The sequence below is a fragment of the Megalobrama amblycephala genome, linkage group LG24 (genome assembly GCF_018812025.1).
Source record: "Megalobrama amblycephala isolate DHTTF-2021 linkage group LG24, ASM1881202v1, whole genome shotgun sequence".
In the NCBI taxonomy this organism is placed as follows: domain Eukaryota; kingdom Metazoa; phylum Chordata; class Actinopteri; order Cypriniformes; family Xenocyprididae; genus Megalobrama; species Megalobrama amblycephala.
This window is the reverse complement of record NC_063067.1, coordinates 12,856,042-12,878,133: the sequence shown is the minus strand read 5'-3', so window position 1 is coordinate 12,878,133 and position 22,092 is coordinate 12,856,042. Positions and strand designations below refer to the sequence as shown.

Below are 22,092 nucleotides of genomic sequence, written 5' to 3'. Positions count from 1 at the left end.
CATGTGTAATCCTGCTCATCACATGATCTGTTTTACTCCGTCCAGTGCAGAGTATGTAATCTCTCTTCCTGTGCTTTGGCTCCTTTGCTAAACGTAATGTTCCAACAACTGGTTAGAAAATGCCAAAAAGTGATGTAATGTTTTTGTCGGTTAACTTGACTTTGTGGTTTACAACAAAAAATATATGCTGCCACTACTATACTCTACTGGATTCAGCTCACATCACACTCACACCTTTGGTGCATGTAACAGATTGTTTTCGTTTGTATTATTTTGTCCATCTGTTCAATGTTTGTGGCATGTGTTACCAGAGGGAGGGAGTTTTGGCTTTAAGTTTGTGAGTTTTGGGTGTTTTTCTGAAGAAATCTGATGACTCACAAGGGTTTTGTCTCCAGTGTTATGGTCAAAACATATTTTTGAGCCTCCTCTTTGACTTGTTCTGGCATCATAATGGAGTACAAATGTAGCTGCTTAGATACAGAGTGTGCACTGAATTATAAAGACGCAATGTTTTGTCTTTATGTTTTTATGTGAAATTGCATTGTGCATTCTAAGTCAGAGTGTTACATTGCAATCAGTCCATAGCAGGCAGGTCCTAGAGCTTATAGTGTGGCTTGGTGTTTACACTGATAAACACAATCTCATGAAATAAAATAGATATAGAGGGTTGTTCTCTATTCTTAAAATCCACACATATTGCTGAATCCATGTTTGTGAAAATGTACAACAAGGCTTGGAGGTGGGCCATTTAGAACACCATCACAACGCTCAAACAGCCACTCAGAACACTGTAGCAACACTTGGAACACCATAGCAACACTCAAACAGCCACTAGGAACACCATAGCAACACTTGGAACACCATAGCAACACTTAAACAGCCACTCAGAACAGCATAGCAACACTCAGAACACCATAGCAACACTTGGAACACCATAGCAACACTCAAACAGCCACTCGGAAGACCATAGCAACACTCAAACAGCCACTCAGAACACCATTGCAACACTCAAACAACCACTCAGAAACACCATCACAACAATCAAACAGCCACTCAGAACACCATAGAAACACTCAGAACACCATAGCAACACTCAGAACACCATAGCAACACTCAAACAACTGCTCGGAACACCATAGCAACACTTGGAACACCATAGCAACACTCTGAAAACCATAGCAACACTCAAACAGCCACTCGGAAGACCATAGCAACACTCGGAAAACCATAACAACACTCAAACAACCACTCGGAAGACCATAGCAACACTCAAACAGCCACTCGGAAGACCATAGCAACACTCGGAAAACCATAACAACACTCAAACAACCACTCGGAAGACCATAGCAACACTCAAACAGCCACTCAGAACACCATAGCAACACTCAGAACACCATAGCAACACTCAAACAGCCACTCGGAAGACCATAGCAACACTCAAACAACCGCTCGGAACACCATAGCAACACTCAAACAACCGCTCGGAACACCATAGCAACACTCAAACTGCCACTCAGAACACCATAGCAACATTCAGAACACCATAGCAACACTCAAACAACCACTTGGAAGACCATAGCAACACTCAAACAGCCACTCAGAACACCATAGCAACACTCAGAACATCATCACAACAATCAAAAAGCCACTCAGAACACCATAGCAACACTCAAACAACCACTCGGAACACCATAGCAACACTCAAACAACCACTTGGAAGACCATAGCAACACTCAAACAACCACTTGGAAGACCATAACAACACTCAAACAGCCACTCAGAACACCATAGCAACACTCAGAACATCATCACAACAATCAAACAGCCACTCAGAACACCATAGCAACACTCAAACAACCGCTCGGAACACCATAGTAACACTTGGAACACCATAGCAACACTCGTAAGGCCATAGCAACACTCAGAACACCATAGCAACACTCGGAAAACCATAGCAACACTCAAACTGCCACTCAGAACACCATAGCAACTACTCAGAACAAAATAGCAACACTCAAACAACCACTCAGAACATCTTAGCAATGCCATAACAATGCTTAAACAACCACTCAGAACACCCAATGAACAAACACTTTAGTAACTGTAGGAATGCTCAGAAAACCACTCATAACACCAACTCAAACAGCCATTTAGAACAACTGCATTTCAACACTAAAAAAACACTCAGAACACCATAGCAACTGCATAGCAATGCCCTGGCAACCACCCACAGCACCCCTGTTCACTTTTTTTGTGTAAAAATATGTAAAATGTAAAAATGTAAATGTAATTTTTTTTTTTTTAATCTTATTTATGACAATTAAATTGAGCATTTTTTGTGTTATTTCAGAGTCAATGGTCCCTGGTGTGACTCAGAAGCCCCAGGATGAGGAAGAGGGGGATGATGAAGATGAGGAAACCGGTGAGAAGTTTGAGTTTGATGACAGTGAAGACGAGCAGAATACAGTGGAGAACTCTGTTCAGAATAAAGAGTCAGAAAGTACTAAAGGTAGCGCTGCCGCAAATGCACTTTATTGTCAAGCTATGAAGCGTGATACACACCATAATCAGCAAACAGTAAATGGAGAGACCCCTGCTGGTCTGGAGGACCAAAATATCCCCACACATCCTCACACAACATACCCAGGTTAGTCTGCAATATGAGTTAATCACATAATATGACTGTATTTATGGGTATAATGTTATTTATCTGAAATCAGTCATTAGATAAATCTAACTTTTGTAACTTTGGTAAATTAAAAATGAAACATACTTTCTGTTCTCCCTGCAGACATGGTAGCCAGAAAATCTCCTGATGGGTAAGAATGTTTGTGTTAACACACATCAGATTTTATGACCGATTTATGCCTGATGTGTTATACTTTGTTATACTTTCATAGAGACACTATAAATCTTTATATGCTTACTCTTTGAAGTGTTTTTCCCGTAAAGGACTTTATTATACATTCTGTTTTAGCTGTGTAGTCATAGGGTTAATTATTTACCTCTTATGTGATCACTTTTCTTACTGTATTAGTTATTCAACAACTTGCTCTGGCTATAATGACATCTAGTGATAATGTGACTATTAACACACACCGACTGATAAGAATAAACATGATGGGACAGTATTTTAATTCTTCTGCATTCCTGTTTTGTTTTAGGAGTTCCGTCTCGGCCGAGTCTCGAGTAGCCGATGAACAAGCGAGCACTTGGAAAAGAAATAACATTTATGAAGGTATTGCACTAAGAGCATATTTCTGCAGATTTTTGTGGTTATGAATGTTTTGGAATAAAATTATTTAAAGCAGGACTAGTTGGATATCCCAAAAATAGTCCAAATACCCAGCTGGCTAGTGACTGACCTTTAATGTTGAAATGTGGTTGAAATAATGTTAGTTGTTGTTTTAGCTGCTGTTGAAACAACGATGAAACAACTTTTAATGCTAGATGTTGTAAAAAGATAACAAAATACTTATAAATCAGTGTTGAAATTTTATGAAGAAATGGTAAAAGAACCCCTTAATACAACGTTGATTCAATTCACAAAGTGAAATACAGTTCAACAATGATTCGCCTTGATCCATGACATTGATTCTGGGAACTGGGAAGGCATTTCAGTGTTTAAATCTGACAAATCTGTTTGAAAATGTATCTCCAGGTTCAGATTTTGGGCCAGAGGGCCTCTACGCACCTATACAGAAGTCTCCCCACCACTGGGTTCAGATAGGTTGGTGGCTCTGAGAAGGGGCTATGCCTTGCCATTCTGTAAATCCACACTAATGCAAAATCCACAAATCAGCATAGAAACCAGAGATCTGAAAAATAGCAATGACTAATCCAATCCAGACCCACAGGAATCTCACAGGAAAGAAAACACACCCATGCCAAATGTCCACACATGGTTCAGCCTAATAAATCAGATTCTTTGGAGATTTTGCTTGAGAATTATGTTGCAATCCAATCAAATAACACAACAAACAAGTGATAAGGCAAACAAAATCATGCAATGAATATAATACGCCCTTGTCAATATGATTTTTAAAGCTGCACTGGAAAATAATTATGCATGTTCCAAATACTCTGTAACATAACAAAATTACTTGGCATTACTGAATTACGTCAAATGCAATGGTCATAGTAGAAGTGACCTCAAATCTGTGTCCCTTGGCTGTTAAACAGTCTCTGCTATGTGTGTGCAGCCCCAGTTCACTCTCGGGAATGGTTCAGTGTGGTTTCAGAGCTCACTCTGCGACTGCATAAAGGTACAATCCCCACTCCCAGGACAGTTGGAATAGCTGTGCCGTTTTTGTATTTGACTGTAATCGTACATGCATAGATATCCTTTTCCTATTACACGGCTCTCTGGAATATTTGATTCTGACTGGTCAGTCGCCATCTTCAGCGGTCTGATATGTCCCATGGCAACGCTGCATAATCAGTCCGTTCATCCAGGTATCCTAAACCAGTGCTACTTTCATGAGGACAGCACCTGAAAGATCATCTCAGTTATTGATATTACTTTAATATTGTTGCATTATTCAGCCTGCTGCTGGGCCAAATGTTTTGTAATTCGTTGTAGTAGACTGTTTTTGATAGTGGAATCATTCAAATAAACATAAAAAATCATCTCGGATCAATATTACATGTCCACATACACTATTATTCAAAAGTTTGGGATCAGTAAGATATTTTAAAATGTTTTTTTTTAAAAAGTCTGTTATGCCAACAAGGCTACATTTATTTCATACAAATACAGTATAAACAGTAATATAGTAAAATTAAAAAAAAAAAAAAAAAACGTTTTAAATTAATATTTTAAAAAGTTATAATTTATTACTGTGTTGCCAAAGCCGAATTTTCAGCAGCCATTTCTCCAAGGCTTCACTGTCACATGATCACAATTCAAACATCATGAATATACAATTCAAAGAGCCGCATTATATGTGAAATAGAAATATTTTGTGACATTATAAATGTCTTTACTGTCACTTTTGATCAATTTAATGCATATCTGCTGAATAAAAGTATTAATTTCCTTACTGACCTCAAACTTTTAAATAGTAGTTTGTTTATTTATTTATTTGGTCAATAGCCGTGTAATAATAAGCAGTCTATTTTGCATTAATGACCAGCTGACTGTACATTATCCCTTACATAGGTCATAGTTAGATCTGTCAACCCTTTGCTGTATTTGTTCACCAAGCTTCAGGAATTATTGTCAGCTCTATCAAGTATTTTGTTTCGGACTATTTTGGCATTGCAGTAGTGAAGTTTTAGGCTGTAGATAAACCTACTGTGTTGTAGTAGTGCACTGTATTGATGCTGCTCTTGGTAATGAATAATGAATATGGCTTCCATATCCACTCCTTGCTGCTGTCATTTCTACACCCTTTTAGATCTTTGTGTCTTCTCCTCAGTGTATAAACTTTTACATATGTGCAACATCACACTGACAATCAATGTCATCTACAAAGCTACATAAAAAAATATCAATAAGCAAAGCTATATCAATAACATCTGTGACATGATGTCAATTACAGCAGAAAATCATTTCGAGCTGCACGTTGAGAGAAATGTACTCGTGCAAGTGCGACACCAGGAATCCAACCATTTCCCCATAGATTTCCATCATTTTTCACACATTTTTACAAACTGAGAGATGAGAAATGATTTTCTGTGGTAAACAACAGCGTGCCACAGCTGCTTAACTTGTGTTTAACCTGGAATATTCCCAGGAAAGATATTTATATTATACTCCTACTCCTAATTGTGTTCTCCGAATTTTAAAAGATCTCCCTCTGACATCCCAGACAGTAGTCTCGATATATCCTTCAGATATTCAGAGACCTAAACAGTTTAAAGAACATTTCACTTTGAGGTATTTTAAGTTCCCGTGGGGGAGACTCAGCAGGCGACTTCATTAGGCAAAAAGAGGCTGTCAACAAATCTGTATACACTGTCACAGTCGAGGCAAATGTATGTGTTGTCAATCCGCCGTTTGTGTGGAGGAGTTTTTGTTATTTTAATAGTACTGTCGTAAGTATGCAAGCTCAAATCTGTGCCAAAAGGATTATTAATGTGCTTTTCTGCGCTAATCAGGGCTGAATTTCATTTGCGCTCGACCTGTATTGGGTTTAATACCTCACTGAAGTTCTGATGAATGATTATCAAATGATGTTTGCTGTTACTGGTCCTTCAAATAAGATCCTAAACCCAGTCTCCTGCTCACTTAGTAGTATCCCATCCTTTTTTTTGTTATTCGTGCTTAGAATTGGCTTAAATATCTATCGAACCATTCCATTTGGAGCCTCTCATTCTTTATGTAATAGAGTTTGTGGTTAGAAGTTTTTCTTTTATATGTATGAATGACACTCGAAGTCTCTCTCTCTTCTAGGAAAAGCTGTTTCTGAATCAGCTGCAGATTCACAACCAGAACAACTGAAGGTGAACTCAGCTCCTCCTGCTCACTCAGAGGTCATCTACGATGATGTGCCTTGTGAGAACAACTCGCCCCCAGATGCAGGTCAGTGTCTGTTTATCTATCCAGGTCAACAATGTCATCACCCATAGGAATATTCACACATGATAGCTGTTTAGTATCTCAAATGTTTCTTCAAGACAGCAGTGAGGTGAAACGGAGAGCAAATTAAAACTTTTCTTCAGAGAGAAAAGAACTGTAATCTCACGTGTCTACTCTACACTCGTAAAAATATGGCGCGACGTATCATGTTAATATGAAGGAATTTTCTGCATTGATTTTTCATAGTTGTTTTACCTCTATTTGGATTACGCATTGTGTGTGTTTTAGGCTTGAAGGAAATGCCCATAAACTAATTTTATATCTGTTTTTCTATGGATTTTCAGTGTAGATTTTCGAAAAAGATCTCAAAAACTGTGCAAACCGTGCACAGATTTGCCAGTATAGTATGTTTGCAACCAAAAATCTGATTTCAGTATGACTTCAAACATTTCTGAAACACTATTTCCATAGTCAAACTATCTGAACTGTAATATCCACATCAAAGACATTTAGGAGAAACATCTGACACAAAAATATACAGTACAGTCCAAAAGTTTGGAACCACTAAGATTTTTAATGTTTTTAAAAGAAGTTTCATCTGCTCACCAAGGCTACATTTATTTAATTAAAAATACAGTAAAAAACAGTAATATTGTGAAATATTATTACAATTTAAAATAACTGTTTTCTATTTGAATATATTTCACAAAGTAATTTATTCCTGTGATGGCAAAGCTGAATTTTCAGCATCATTACTCCAGTCTTCAGTGTCACATGATCCTTCAGAAATCATTCTAATATGCTTATCTGCTGCTCAAGAAACATTTAATGTGTACAATTGTACAAAATATTTGTGTACAATATTTTTTTTCAGGATTATTTGATGAATAGAAAGTTCAAAAGAACAGTGTTTATCTGCAATCTAATCTTTTGTAACATTATAAATGTCTTTACTGCCACTTTTGATTGATTTAATGCATCCTTGCTGAATAAAAGTATTCATTTCTTTAATTTCTTTTCAAAAAAATAAAAATAAAAATTCTTACTGACCCCAAACTTTTGAACGGTAGTGTATAATGCTACAGAAGCTTTGTATTTCAGATAAATGCTGTTCTTTTGAACTTTCTATTCATCAAGGAATCCTGAAAAAAAAAAAAGTACACAACTGTTTTCAACATTGAAAATAATCATAAATGTTTATTGAGCGGCAAATCAGCATATTAGAATGATTTCTGAAGGATCATGTGACACTGAAGACTGGAGTAACGATGCTGAAAATTCAGCTTTGCATCACAGGAATAAATTACTTTGTCAAATATATTTAAATAGTACACAGTTATTTTAAATTGTAATAATATTTCACAATATTACTGTTTTTTTTACTGTATTTTTAATTAAATAAATGTAGCCTTGGTGAGCAGACGAAACTTCTTTTAAAAACATTAAAAATGGTTCCAAACTTTTGGACTGTACTGTACATGAATGCACTAAGAACAGTCTTCTTGGTGGCCAGCCTGAATTTCACTACTTGAACCCACTAGGGGCATCTGTGAGTCATGAAGATCCCATGAGACCCAGAACCAGAAAACTGGAGAAGGTGCTAATAAAGTGCAAACTCTGAGTAATAACATTTTTTTTCTATAATCAATAAATTTGCATAGCAAGCAAAGACTTGCCCTCATCCTGTAATAACCAACCTGTACAAACCAACTCTCTTATGTTTCCTGTTACTGTAACTTGACTCAGGACATCTATCTTCTCCCCACCTCACATACTTCTTTCTGTGTTATTGTTCAGAGGATGATGTGATCTACGAGGAGGTGCAGAGGTCTGGCGAGTCCGGACTGGTAGACAATGGCTGGGGTTCGAGTGAGTTTGAGAGTTACGACGAGCAGTCAGACAGCGAGACCAAGCAGCCCACCCGCAATAAGGTACAAAGACACTCATGGCAAAGACACACAAAGTCCTTATGGTGTCTCTAACAGTTATAGCTATGTTATTTGAATAATTACACAGTTTATAATTGAGAGGTAAAGTGTTCAGTTATTATTAAGGTTATAAAATTAAGGTTAAAATACTTTTTCCAGTATTTTTCATATAAAAAAAAAAACTATAAGCCATTCATTTAGGTTTATTCATCCTTGTAAACACAATGGGTCTCATTCACTAATAATTGCATGGATTATTTCGTATTTGTACGCTCATGAGAACTTCTCATGAAAAATCTCCACCTAATTCACAACACGTGTGTACGCACATGAATTTGTTCGTAATCTCATTCTGATGTTAGTGAATTTGGAGTATTCTAAATGAGCGGCCGTGTGCATGAGGTTACTCATTTGCATAAAACACGCCCAAACCATCTCCAAATATGGGCTTTCTGCATACGCTCTCCTTACAGCCTTAAGTCACTCTCGTCAAACGTGCCGCTGTTTGCAAACGTGCTCTCCTCTGATCCTTGGGCAATGCCAAGTGTGCCATTCTCACCAGTTCTCACGATAAACACCTTTTATACAGACCCAGCTGCGCATGCACGTATATTACACGTTATTCAGAGAAACCTCACAGCTGAACAGCTGGGGGCGTGTTCTGGAAATCAGTTTGAAAACAGTCATTTTTTAATGATAATTCTGTTCTGTGATGCCAGTAGAGCAGAAATTACACACTTCAGCTATAAAAAAAAAAAAAGGAAAGAGGAAATATTTTTTTTTGGCGCCTGGTTCTTTCAGTTCTCCTTCCTTGCCGGGTTTACCCTGTTCCTGTTCTTATTTAATGTATTTTGATACATGCTGAGAAGATCAGGTCTTAATTCACAGATGTTGCACATCATGCATGAAAACAGGTACAGAAAGCCTTAACTAGACTAACCAGATAGCCCAGATTGGGCCTTATCGGTACTTCTGTTTAAGGACTAATTTGTGAGCAGTAGAGCTGTTTAAGTGTGAAGATTTAATACCGTAAACTGAGACAGAGACACTATCTGAGGCTCTTGTCTGGCTGTCTTGTTCACTCTGTTATGTCTGTCTTCAGTTCCCTCTCTTGTTGGCCTTGATGTTATCACTGTCTGCCTGTGTTTGTCACTTCCCTCAATCTTATTATTTTCCTCCTCCTCTTCTCTTTATCTGCCATCTTTCTCTATTCACTGATACAATTCAACCCCACCCCTAACCGCTCGTGGACATGGCTTTGCGGTAATGGATATAGATTTCCCCTGACGTACTCCGTCTGAAGCAGCGCTGCGTCCAGACCAAGCGTGAGCTAGCCATGCGGTTAGGGGCTCGAGATGTCAGCCAGCTCAAACAAAACTATGACATTAAGGTACATTTATACAGTGGTGGATGTGTGGTTATCACTGATTCTTGAGACATGGGACAAAATGTAAACTTGACAATGACTGCGCTTATATTTTCTGTAATAACTATGATGTGTCAACTCTGCAAAGAAATTGTTTACATTTTTATTTTTTATGTGTTCTATTAGTAGCTAGAAACATCAGACAAGCAATATAATACATGTGCAATATTCAAAATATATAATACTTTGTAAATCCACTGTATTGTTTTTGCTTTATTCATCAAGGATGCATTAAAATTGACAGTGAACACATCTATAATGTTACAATTTTTTTTTTTTTTTTTTTTTTTAAATAAATACTGATCTTTTGAACTTTCTATTCATCAAAGATACCTGAAAAAATGCATCACTTTTTCTACAAAAATATTATGCAGCACAACTGTTTCTTGAATACCAAATCTGCATATTGGAATGATTTCTGAAGGATCATGTGACACTAAAGACTGGAGTAATTATGCTAAAAATTCATCTTTGTGACACAGGAATAAATTACATTTTAAAACATAGAATAGAAATTTTGTAATTTGAAAGTGTAATAATATTTCACCATATTTTCAGTGTATAGTTTTACTATATTTTTGATCAAATAAGATCAAAAATACAGTAAAAGCATAAGAGACTTCTTTAAAAAAAAAAAAAAAACATTAAAAATGTGTGTGTGTGCTGCAGAGCTTTTTTTCCCAGCTATGTTTCTGATTCTTCCATGTGTGTTTTTCCTTGTCAATTACTCTTTATGTATCATGTCACAGCAGGGCTGTGATAAAGCACACAATGAAAGGAGTAGAGAACAAAAACATCTTTAATAACATTTTAATAAATCCAACAAGGTAACACTCATAAGATAACAAGAAGAAATACACATGACAGCAATGAACAGAGGAAACTCAGGGTTTAAATACACAGAGATATCAAGGTGACTAATTAAAAAACAGGTGAACGTAATCCAATCAGAAACCATAAGAAACTAACTAGCAGACAGAACTCAGGCAAAGCAGAACAGAACATAATGAAAACGAAACCAAAACAGAACGAGACCGTTAATGATTGACAAGTAAAAACACAATGAAGCCTCAGAAACATGGCTCTTTAGCACATTTTGTCCCAGTTTTTAAGGATCGGTTTTATATTACACATTAGACTAAATCTAGATAATGTAGATTTAATTGCATCCGTAATTTATACATTATTCACTAAAATTCACATCCAGCTTGTAAGTATGTAGTAGTCCATCATGCACATCATTGTTCAATGGACAGAGGGTCTCATTCACTAATAATTGCGTGGATTATTTCGTATTTGTACGCGCACGAGAACTTCACAAAAAATCTCAACACATGCTAATTAATGTAACATACTTTAATATAATTGTAGTCTTGTTAGGATGAAATTTTTGCGTATGACTGCTTTCAGTTGTTCCTATATTTTGTCTTAAATTTAGAATGATTTTTAGTACGAAATTTTTGGTGAATCGTGATTTGTTCTTAAAATTGTTCCTCCTACATTTGCATGTGCGTACGCATGCTTAGTGAATGAGACCAGTGTTTTTTTTTTTTTAATGTACAATGAAAATGAAACTGTGTGAAATCCACCCAGTGTTGCAACTGAGTAGAGAGGGACCTTGAGGGTTTGTTCTGCTGCTAAACACTTATCCACAAACAGGAATTTATCCCTTCTCTTTCAGTTCTGCTGATTCATTTTGTTCCATGCTGTCATCTTATGCAGTCAGCCTTTCTCTCTCTTTCCTCCCACAGGTTCAACAGCTAATGAAAGCAGCTAGGAATGGCACGAAAGATGGACTGGAAAAGACCAAAATAGCCATGATGCGCAAAGTGTCCTTCCTGAGTAAAAAAGACTGCACAGGTTTGACTTTTTGACTCTCATTTCCTCTTGTTTATTTCTGGTGTTTTTTTTTCTGACACCTGGTAGGTTTCAGTACAGAAACAGTACTAAAAACTAGATGCCTCTTTGAATATTTTGAATGTTTGAGTTATTCTGAGATAGCGTGTGGCATATATTATCACAGAGCTGCAGAATAGTGTTTACATTAGAGAGAGGAGTGAGCCAATATGGCAGATATAATCTGCGACGCCAGGGAAAATGACGAGTTTAACTGTGCTATCGACTGTCAATGTGTAGATAACACAGAGGATGATTCTGGATATCTGGATGTGACTGTATCTGAACTCAAACATCCACCACCTCAACTTTCTCCAATGCCAGAAGGACTCAGTAGCCAACAGGTGCGTGTTTGTGTATGTACTTGTGTGTGTGAATCTGTCTGCATTCCTGTCAGTATCATACTAGCCCTGTTATGATATGGCCACATTCACACAGCAAAAGAATACGGTTGTCAGTCCTGTATTTGAGTACTTGATACAGTTACATTCACACAAAGTTCATTTATTTACGTGAGTGACAATTACATTCTATAACCGAACTCACACCTGTAATTTTTCAGGAATCACAACCGCGTTCTTGGAAAACCCGAGCTGTGTGAACAGAACAGAACCGGACTGGACAACTAGGCATTCACACTATTGACAACTGCATTTACTTACAAGTGTGAGTCTCGAAATGTCCCATTCTAAAAGTTACTTACAGTACCATCTCACATACTGTCTGTATGAACATGCAATGGGAGTCAAGCCCGTATTCTCTTACCAATAACGACAGTGACCAAAGTAATATAAAAAATGGCGATGTCCATAAAACTGATATGGTTGAAGATTTGACGGATGAACACGCAGCTCGATTGGACTGCTGTTGTATTAAAAGTAAAAAGAATGTTCAGTTTTTTGGACGTCTCCATTTTTTATATTACTTTGGTCACTGTTGCTTTGGTTACTGGTAAGAGAATATGAGCTTGACTCAAGACGGTATGCGAGATGTTACTGTTTGAATGGGACATTTCGAGACTCACACCTGTAAGTTGTAAATCCTAAAAACTGATAGTGTGAACGTAGCTATATTTACATACACTACAGTGTATGTACATTTTTAGGTCCGCAAGATGTATTTTTAATGAAATTGTTATTTTAATTCCGCAAGTATTCATTAAATTGATCAATATTGACAGTAAAGACTTTTACATTGTTAAAAAAAAAATATTTCAAATAAATGCTGTTTTCTAAAACTTTCTATTCATCTAAGAATTCTGAATGAATATATATTGGGGTTTCCACAATAATATTAAGCAGCACAACAGTTTTCAACATTTATAATAATAATTGTTTCTTGAGCACTAAGTCAGCATATTAGAATGATTTCTGAAGGATCATGTGATACTGAAGACTGGCGTAATGATGCTGTAAATTCAGCTTTGCATCACAGAAATAAATTACAATTAGAAAACAATTATTTTAAATTATTGTAATATTTTACTTTGTTGCTGTTTTACTGTATTTTTTTTTAATTAATGCTGCCTTGGTGAACACGAGACTTTCGAAAACATACCAATTCCAAACGTTTGAATGATTGTGTATATTTACATATTTTATGTTAAATGTAAAGCTGCTGGTTTATTGTCAGTTAACCTAATTTAATTGAAATTTGTGTCTCAGATTGTCAGGCGTCATATTCTTGGCTCTATCATCCAGAGTGAAAGAAGCTACTTAGACTCACTCAAGAGGATCCTGCTGGTCAGTGACACAATCCTGTCATCACATCTGAATATAATATTCCTTAATTTTCTTTATGGAGTGGAAAGGATGGAGAAAAAAATAGAAATATAGCACAAAGGGGAAAATATACCTGGTTAAAAAAAAAGCTTAAAACTGCCTAAGGTGGTTTGCTGCTCTTAGACGGTTTAAGCTGGTTAGCCAGCTGGTCTCCCAGCCTGTCAAGTGCCCAAAACCCCTCTAAAACCATCAAAACTAACCATCCTAACCTTCTTAGGAAGGGTGGTTTAAGCTTTTTTTTTTTTTTTTTTTTTTTCTTCAGCAGGTTGAAGACAAAAACAGAATATATTCATGCACCGCTATCTTATTGTTCTGCTTAAGCTGGGAGTAGAATATTAATTAATTCTATTGTATTATTGTAAATTGATAGATGATAAATTGATTAATTGATAAAAATACATCACAATTTGAACGTAAAAGAGACTCATACCTACCGCCTGAATTCTATTTTAGGAATATAAGAAGCCTTTGATGGAGGCGGAGCCCCGGATCCTGAGCTTGAAGAAGATCCAGCCCATTTTTTATAGGCTGAAGGAGATCCTGCAGTGTCACTCCATGTTTCAGATTGCTCTGGCGTCCCGTGTAGCAGAATGGGAAAACACTGAGAAAATCGGAGACCTCTTTGTTGCTTCAGTATGTCTCCTGTTGTTCTAAAACATTTCAATTTGTGGTGTTTTTCACCGCTTCTGATTCTTTGTTCATAGATTTTTTTTTTTTTTGCTCTGGTTACAAAAAGTTTAAGATTTCATTGTTTTACCTCTCATTTTGTCATACTTGTTTTTAATTTAAAATACTGCAACAGTGCATAGCCTTGATCCCAGCGGGTTTATAAATCCACAAATATGCCCCTTTGTATTCCACTTCACATGTTAAGATAAAGATTTTTGCATGAATAAGCATTGTCATATCTGCTTATTAAAGTAAATATGGGCTGTGTAACATCTGTATTTAGACTTTTTATTGTTGATGATGGATCTTTGCAGATGGAAAAACAGAACATTCTATAGTCAGCAGTTCTATTTAAAGTGTGCTAATTTCCTCTGCATCACCCAGGCTGTGCCTAGCAGCTGAGCACATTAAGACAGTTGGATCAGTAAAATTGAAAACAATCATGCAAATAGTCCCACCGTAACTATTGAGAAGATAAATGCAAGCTCACGACAGATTGTACGATCACAGATCTTTAGTACATAAATATTATGCCTGAACTGTGGATTGTTATGTCTGCCACTGAATTTATCATTGTCTTCTCCTCCAGTTTTCCAAGTCAATGGTGCTAGATGTGTACAGTGACTATGTCAACAACTTCACCAATGCTATGGCTCTTATCAAGAAAGCTTGTATGTCCAAGCCAGCATTCCTGGAGTTTCTCAAGGTGAACTTCTCAACCTGCTCCCAATTGTTCATCGTTTCTCCTCAATGCTTAATATGTGCTGCTTGTGGCAACATTACTATTGTTCATATTTAGGGTTAGGCTTCAAGTGATATTAGGCATTATAACATTAGATATTTGCTAAAAATTACATTGAACAGTGTTATTAAATTAGCAGTGTATTTAAAGATTAACTTTAAGAGTTATATGATGGCAGAATTAATCTAAATTTAAAAACGGGAAAATGAACATATGAACATTTTAATGAAAGGTTGAATTTCCAGTAATGACATACATGTATGTGTTTTTGTGCTCTGGATTGTAGAAGAAGCAGGCTGCCAGTACAGACAGAATCACTCTTTATGGCCTGATGGTCAAACCAATCCAACGCTTTCCTCAGTTCATACTCCTCCTGCAGGTTAGTGCTCTGAAACCTCCCAAAACACACACACACACACATATAGACAGTTAATGACCCTAATAAGTTTAACTATTTAGGGAGTATTTTATGATGGTGGAATTTCCTCAGACTGTTCCGCATGGGGAAGTGAAAGACAGAATGCTAGTAAAGCACATTAAATTTACACACAACATGTGCTGCTTACTATCAAAACCATTGTCTGATACTGCTCATCAAATGCTCAAATATGTACACTTAAACGCTGGTGAAATCCCTCTTGTATGCTGATTACTTATATAAGACTCTATTATTTTACTACTACCAAGTTCTGCCAGGATTTTTTATCATTAGATCATTCTTATATGCAATGACTTCATTTGCATGTAGCAGGCTGTTTTTCAGGGACATTTGAGTGCAAATGCGGAGTGTTATTGGGTGTACTGAAGCAATTACAGAAAGGTTACCATGAAATGGCATTAACAGCCCATTTTACATTCATAATCTGACATATTTCCAGTGAGGGTGGGACTTTATAAAAGTAAGTAGGGTCAATTTTCATTTCATGTTCATTTTAATGTGCACTACTGACTGTAAATGTTTATTAAAGGTGCTAAAGAGGATCTTTTCGTCGACTGAGAAACCAAAGACTGAGTTTTTGAAATGAGCGCATGCGTAAGAATTTCGAGGGAACGCCTCCCAAAACTCGTGCACGAGTATTGGAACACGAGTGTTTACCACCGGCATTCGCTGTGTCGTGTTAGTGGATTCATTATGTCGGACTCACAGCAGGTAACTCATAATCTGCAGTTGTTACTCCTGTCTCCTGACAAAAACATTGCATGCGGCGCCTGTGGAGTGTGGAAAGTTACTGGAGCGCGCAGCCGCGCTCGTCTCTCACAAGGAACGTCATGGCAGTGATTGACAAGCCAGAGGGCCAATCGTTTACGCGATGATCGCGTAAACGATTGGCTGATGTTTTTAAGGCCCTACCTCGTGCACAGATGATGTATATTAATATTGTTCCTTTCAGTGCACCTAATAAATAGTCTTTTATCAGTTAGTAAAGACAGTTTCAAGTAATATTGCAAAAATGTATAAAACAAAACATCCTCTTTAGCACCTTTAAGTAAAGTAAAGTAAAAGTATAGACTGGTAACTGAATTATTGTAAGTTTATATCCCACAATCCATGAATCTTGGTGCTCTTGAGAATTCCACTTAACATTGTTTGCTTGCAGGGACTGAAGCGTTGGCTAAATGACAGATTAGGTATTAATCACTGAATATATGCTGACATATATGTGTGTGTTCCACAGGACATGCTGAAAAACACCCCTGTGGGGCATCAGGACAGGCTGCCGCTGCAGCTGGCCCTCACTGAGCTTGAAACTCTCGCCGAGAAGCTGAACGAGCAGAAACGACTGGCCGAGCAGCTCACAGAGATCCAACAGCTTGCTCGTAGCATTGGCGACCGCAACCTTAGTAAGGTCAGAGGCCACGGCACTACACACACACACACGGGGCACTTCAAAGCATTACCAACCCAAAAACACAAGATTGGCTTTACAAGATAATTTGGCCGGCAGTGCTGAAGGACATGAACTGTCAGTGTGATTTTCAGTGCTATTTCAACATTTCCTCTTTCTAGAAATAGCTTTGACAAAGATATTTCCTTGCCAGGATGGTGAGCTGTCAATGAAAGTAATTTTAGGGGCCGCTAATAAAGACCCCATGATATCAAAGGAGTTTTGTGGCTTTCAGTTCATATCTAATTAGCTTTCATCATCTAATTAGCAGGTCATCTATCTGCTAGCATGGTGGAGCCCCTATTTAAAATATAAAGACAACTCTATATTTTTCATGTAGGAAGGCCCATGTTCTAAAATGTGTGAAAAAATAGCAAGTGTGAAATGATAAAGACAACATGTTGTTTGCAAAATCAAACTGGGTTTCATTGTTCTAAAGCCAAAAGAAAAAAATTGAAATACTTTATGCTTAACAGCAAATTTTTTTGTTTACTTCTTTCTACCCACTATTACAGTAATGTTATTACACTATTGCAGAAAAACACGTTTTAATTCAAATTTATTTGGATTGTATTTATAACATATTTTTTGCAAAATTAAATAGGCTTTATACTGTCATCGTTCAAAAGCCAAAAGAAGTTATTAAAATATTATCATAATTTTTTTTACTTTGTATTGAGTTAACAGCATATTTCTACCCACTATTAGAGTTAAAGGTGCCCTAGATTCAAAATTTGAATTTACCTTGGCATAGTTGAATAACAAGAGTTCAGTACATGGAAAAGACATACATTCAGTTTCAAACTCCATTGCTTTCTCTTTCTTATGTAAATCTCATTTGTTTAAAAGACTTCCGGAAAACACTCGGAAACCGTCGCTATTTTCATTTTTAAACACTTGCAGTCTGTATAATTCATAAACACATCTTCATTCTTTATAAATCTCTCCAACAGTGTAGCATTAGCCGTTAGCCACAGAGTATATAGCCTCAAACTCATAGAGAATCAAATATAAACATCAAAATAAATACTTTACTCACATAATTCGAAGCATGCATACAGCATGCATGACGAACATATTGTAAAGATCCATTTGAGGGTTATATTAGCTGTGTGAACTTTGTAAATGTGCTGTAATATAATCGAGAGCTCGTGTGGCAGGGAGCACGCGAATTAAAGGGGCGGCGCGCTGAAAAAATCAGTGCATAGTTAATGATGCCCCAAAATAGGCAGTTAAAAAAATTAATTAAAAAAAATCTATGGGGTATTTTGAGCTGAAACTTCACAGACACATTCAGGGGACACCTTAGACTTATATTACATCTTGTGAAAAAGCATTCTTGGGCACCTTTAAATTCTAAACTTGGAGACAACAAACATTTTCAATGTATTTATATTATAGACATTTAAATAGAAAGTAGAATTTACTTTTTTTTTTTTTTACACTTTTTTTTTTTTTTTTTTTTTTTACTCCTGCATCCCTCTTGCATCCTACTGGGGGTTTGCAAAAACAGATTAAGTTAACTACTAAGTTAATGAACTAATTTAACAGTTAAGTACACACTTAAAATGAAACTTGTAAACTTGTAATTTCAGTATGTTCAAAATCTGCATGTTCTTATTGAGGAAAAAAATAAATCTATGTTTTTTTTAGCATTTTAATTAAGCTAGACTGATTTAATATATTATTATTAATAATATTAATGCTAATAATATATATTTAAAATTCATTTAGATAATTAAAAGTCATCCTGTAACCCACTTGGAAGTTTGCAGAGGCTCCCTGGTTGAGAAAGACAGCACTAGAATGTTCCCACATCCCTCAGCAGCTGCATTGCCCACATATATATCACAATCATATGCAAATAAGCAGTTTTTCTAACCTCTGTAGATTGGTTCAGCTGTGCAAGTGTTACATTCAAGGTTGTTAGAGCGAGAATGATTAAAATTAGGATGATGAAGATCAGTCAAAAGACATTGCATCAAAGTCAGGTGTGTAAACTGAAGAGCACAGACATACAGGTGATGCAAGTGTTCTGTCATGGTGTGCAGGGCTTGACATTAACTTTTTTGCTCACCAGCCACTGTGGCTAGTGGTTTTCCAAAGTTACTAGCCACTCAGCATTTTGACTGGCCACAATTTTGATGTTGGTAAATTACATTTTATATGATTAAAGTTGACTTTGCTTAAATTACTTTATTTTGAGTCATTTTACTTGATTTAGAAGATTTAAAACCCTTTCAAACTTTTAAATGCAGATTGACCACCCAAATCAAGACTACATTGTATATCAGCTGGTATGTACAGGTGGGCAAGAGGTAGACAATATGAGCATGGGCTAATATGAGAAATTGTATAAGTTATTTGTGTTAGGCTATATAAAAGAACAAAGAAGCAAATTACAAAAACAATAGTACATTAAAAATAATCTTTTTTTCAGATACAGTAGGTTTATTTAACATATAGCCTACATTTATTTAACATCTTTTGTGATTAACATTAATGACAGACAGGTAGGCCTATTTAATTGGGCTGCTGAATGCATGGACGTAACTGACGCATATCCAGTTATTACCCACCTGTTTACGTCCACTTAAGCCATAACCGACTGTATTCACGCGAGATACTCCACACGATGGGCATTTAGACATCTGTGTGCACGTGTATTTTACTATTCAGGCGCGAGGAGAACTGATCGCGCTCGCGACAGAGATGAGAGCGCACGCGTGAGAGCGCTTTTGTTGTGTGTCATTCAGCGCAATTCCGCCTATCCCTCCTTCACTAACTGCACGTAAATAACGAATTATTTGGCTGTAAACTGAAATTATATTCAACCCGCCAAAGTGGCTAGTGGGAGTGGCTGTCTTACCCGCCAGAGCTGAAATCTACCCGCATTTGGCGGGTTGGCGGGTGTTAATGTCAAGCCCTGATGGTGTGGATATGACATTCATGGATATGATATTCATTTACTTTTTTAAATGATTTTTCTTTTTTAAACAGCACCTGAACTCTGATCAGAAGCAGCTGATTCTGTCTGAGACATTGATTGAGACCGTCTATGGCGAGAAGGGACAAGTCCTCAAGTCTAAGGAGCGCAAAGTCTTCCTCCTGAATGACATGCTCGTCTGTGCAAACATCAATGTAAAGTAAGCACTCCTCGTCCATCAATGTGGACATCACAACTCTGTCCTTTCATGAGAGAAATTTAAGCACATTTAATTGTAATTAAAGAAATCGTTCACCTAAAAATGAAAATTCTGTCATCATTTACTCAGCCTCATGCTGTTCAAACTTTGATTTCTTCTGTGGAATAAAAAAAAAAAAGAAGTTTAGTAAAATGTTCATGCTGCTTTTATATATATATGTATCAAATTGCATCATGACCAGGGGCCATCAAGCTTAAAAAATGATGACAAAAAGCACCTTAAAAGTAGACCACATGACTCATACGCTATATTCCAAGGTATCTGAAGCTTTACGATAGCATTGTGTTGAGGAAAAGACAAATTTAAGTTGTTTTTGTTAATAATATTCTCTTCCGAGAATCTCATTCATGTTAAAATCTGGCGCATCCAAACATATCACATCAGGTATGACGTCATTGCTTCTCATGATTGCAGTGTGCCAAATTTAAATATGTACATATGCACATATTTAAATTGCACATGAGATTTGAGAGTAAGAGTTTGGTGGGAGGTGAGAGAGGATTTTCTGTGAATGATAATCTTAAATTGAAAGCTATTGTATGGCTTCAGAAGACATTATATAGTGTATGAGCCATATGATCTACTTTTATGGTTCTTCAGTGTCATTTTTGGAGGCCACCATTCACTTTCGTTGTATGGAAAAGAGCAGCATGATCATCCTGCCTAGAGTTTGGAATGACATGATGGTGTGTAAATGATGACATATCTTTCATTTCTGAGATAAATTAATAAATGAATAGAATTCAGTTACTTGCTCATAATTTATGAATTAAGGCCGTCTTCTTTTTAACTCCCTCTCAACTGACACACAGATACATTGAAACGGGCATTGATAGCATCTTTGAGGAGCCAAGGTAACATTCTCACATCTGGCAGGTTTTTTCATTAATGACCACTGGGTCATGCTGTTTTCAAAGACTTCGGATCAGAATGATTTTACACTGGCTTCAAAGTTCTCCTGCATTCCTCAATTTCATCGAACTCTTTTCAATGCAGATCATGCATAACAGAGGAATACATGAATAATAATTTCCTGAAATCACAGTAGGGGGTGTTAGGCTCTCTGGGAATCCTTCTGATCACAAAGCTCTAATTGGCTGTCTGATTCCTGGATCTCCGTCACCATCGCTGAGACGTCCTCTGATCATGTATTATTTGTAATTGCGAGTTGGGCTTTGTTTTGCGATCTTAAAGCAGTTCTTTTGTGTTTAATCAGGGGCCCACCAGATATCAGCAGCCTAGTCCCCATCGGTCCAAAATACGCAGTTAAGTGGAGCGCCCCCCTGCTACAAGTGCAAGTGGTGGAGGTGGGCCAGGAGACCCCCCAGCGTAAAGACAGCGTCTACCAGCAGAGTGGAAGCAAGCGCCTGAGCTCCACCAACTTTCAAGGTTGGTATTTTTAAGAGTACTACTTCTTTCATGTGGTTAGAGGAGCATGGAAAAATAACGAACTTGGTTTTTTGATGTAGTTGGTAAAGCTTGTTCATAGCAGGGTGTCCTATATTATACAGACACATAATTGGTCCTACTACATATTTATAATATGAAAAGTGAAAGTGATGTTATGTATGGTTACCCATATTCGTAATTTGCATTTAACCCATCCAAGTTTGCACATGCATTAGGTGTAGTGAGTAGTGGACACATGCAGACACAGCCATTTTGCTGTGATGCTTGGGGAGCGATTGGGGGTTAGGTGCCTTGCTTAAGGGCACCCCAGTAATTTCCTGAAATTACTGAGTATCAAGCCCGCAACCTCCTGTTACCAGTCTGACTCTAACCATTAGGCCTGAACAAGAACTTACTGACCCCAAACTTTTGAATATAATATAATATAATATAATATAATATAATATATTCAAAAGTTTGGGGTCAGTAAGTTCTTGTTCTTGTTTTCAGAAATTAATACCATTACAAACATTAATAATTAAGGAAATGTTTGATTAATAATTAAATTGATCAAACATTACCTTAAAAACTGTAACAAAAAATCAGTTTCAAATAAATTATGTTCTTTTGAACATTCTATTTGATC

General features: G+C 36.8%; 1 protein-coding gene across 7 annotated transcripts in view; it reads left to right on the top strand.

Annotated features, from left to right (window-relative positions):
* Positions 1 to 22,092, top strand: part of arhgef10lb (Rho guanine nucleotide exchange factor (GEF) 10-like b) — a 55,139-nt gene that overhangs the window by 8,286 nt on the left and 24,761 nt on the right. For all 7 annotated transcript variants that reach the window (XM_048177717.1, XM_048177714.1, XM_048177716.1 and 4 more), the window contains 18 exons: positions 2,351 to 2,647; positions 2,792 to 2,819; positions 3,165 to 3,238; positions 3,662 to 3,730; positions 4,203 to 4,265; positions 6,398 to 6,526; positions 8,321 to 8,454; positions 9,728 to 9,841; positions 11,629 to 11,737; positions 12,014 to 12,117; positions 13,438 to 13,515; positions 14,008 to 14,187; positions 14,813 to 14,929; positions 15,252 to 15,344; positions 16,642 to 16,812; positions 19,852 to 19,997; positions 20,870 to 20,911; positions 21,274 to 21,446. In XM_048177717.1, the coding sequence (XP_048033674.1) occupies positions 2,351 to 2,647; positions 2,792 to 2,819; positions 3,165 to 3,238; positions 3,662 to 3,730; positions 4,203 to 4,265; positions 6,398 to 6,526; positions 8,321 to 8,454; positions 9,728 to 9,841; positions 11,629 to 11,737; positions 12,014 to 12,117; positions 13,438 to 13,515; positions 14,008 to 14,187; positions 14,813 to 14,929; positions 15,252 to 15,344; positions 16,642 to 16,812; positions 19,852 to 19,997; positions 20,870 to 20,911; positions 21,274 to 21,446 (2,121 nt within the window). The remainder of the gene's footprint in view (positions 1 to 2,350; positions 2,648 to 2,791; positions 2,820 to 3,164; positions 3,239 to 3,661; positions 3,731 to 4,202; positions 4,266 to 6,397; positions 6,527 to 8,320; positions 8,455 to 9,727; positions 9,842 to 11,628; positions 11,738 to 12,013; positions 12,118 to 13,437; positions 13,516 to 14,007; positions 14,188 to 14,812; positions 14,930 to 15,251; positions 15,345 to 16,641; positions 16,813 to 19,851; positions 19,998 to 20,869; positions 20,912 to 21,273; positions 21,447 to 22,092) is intronic.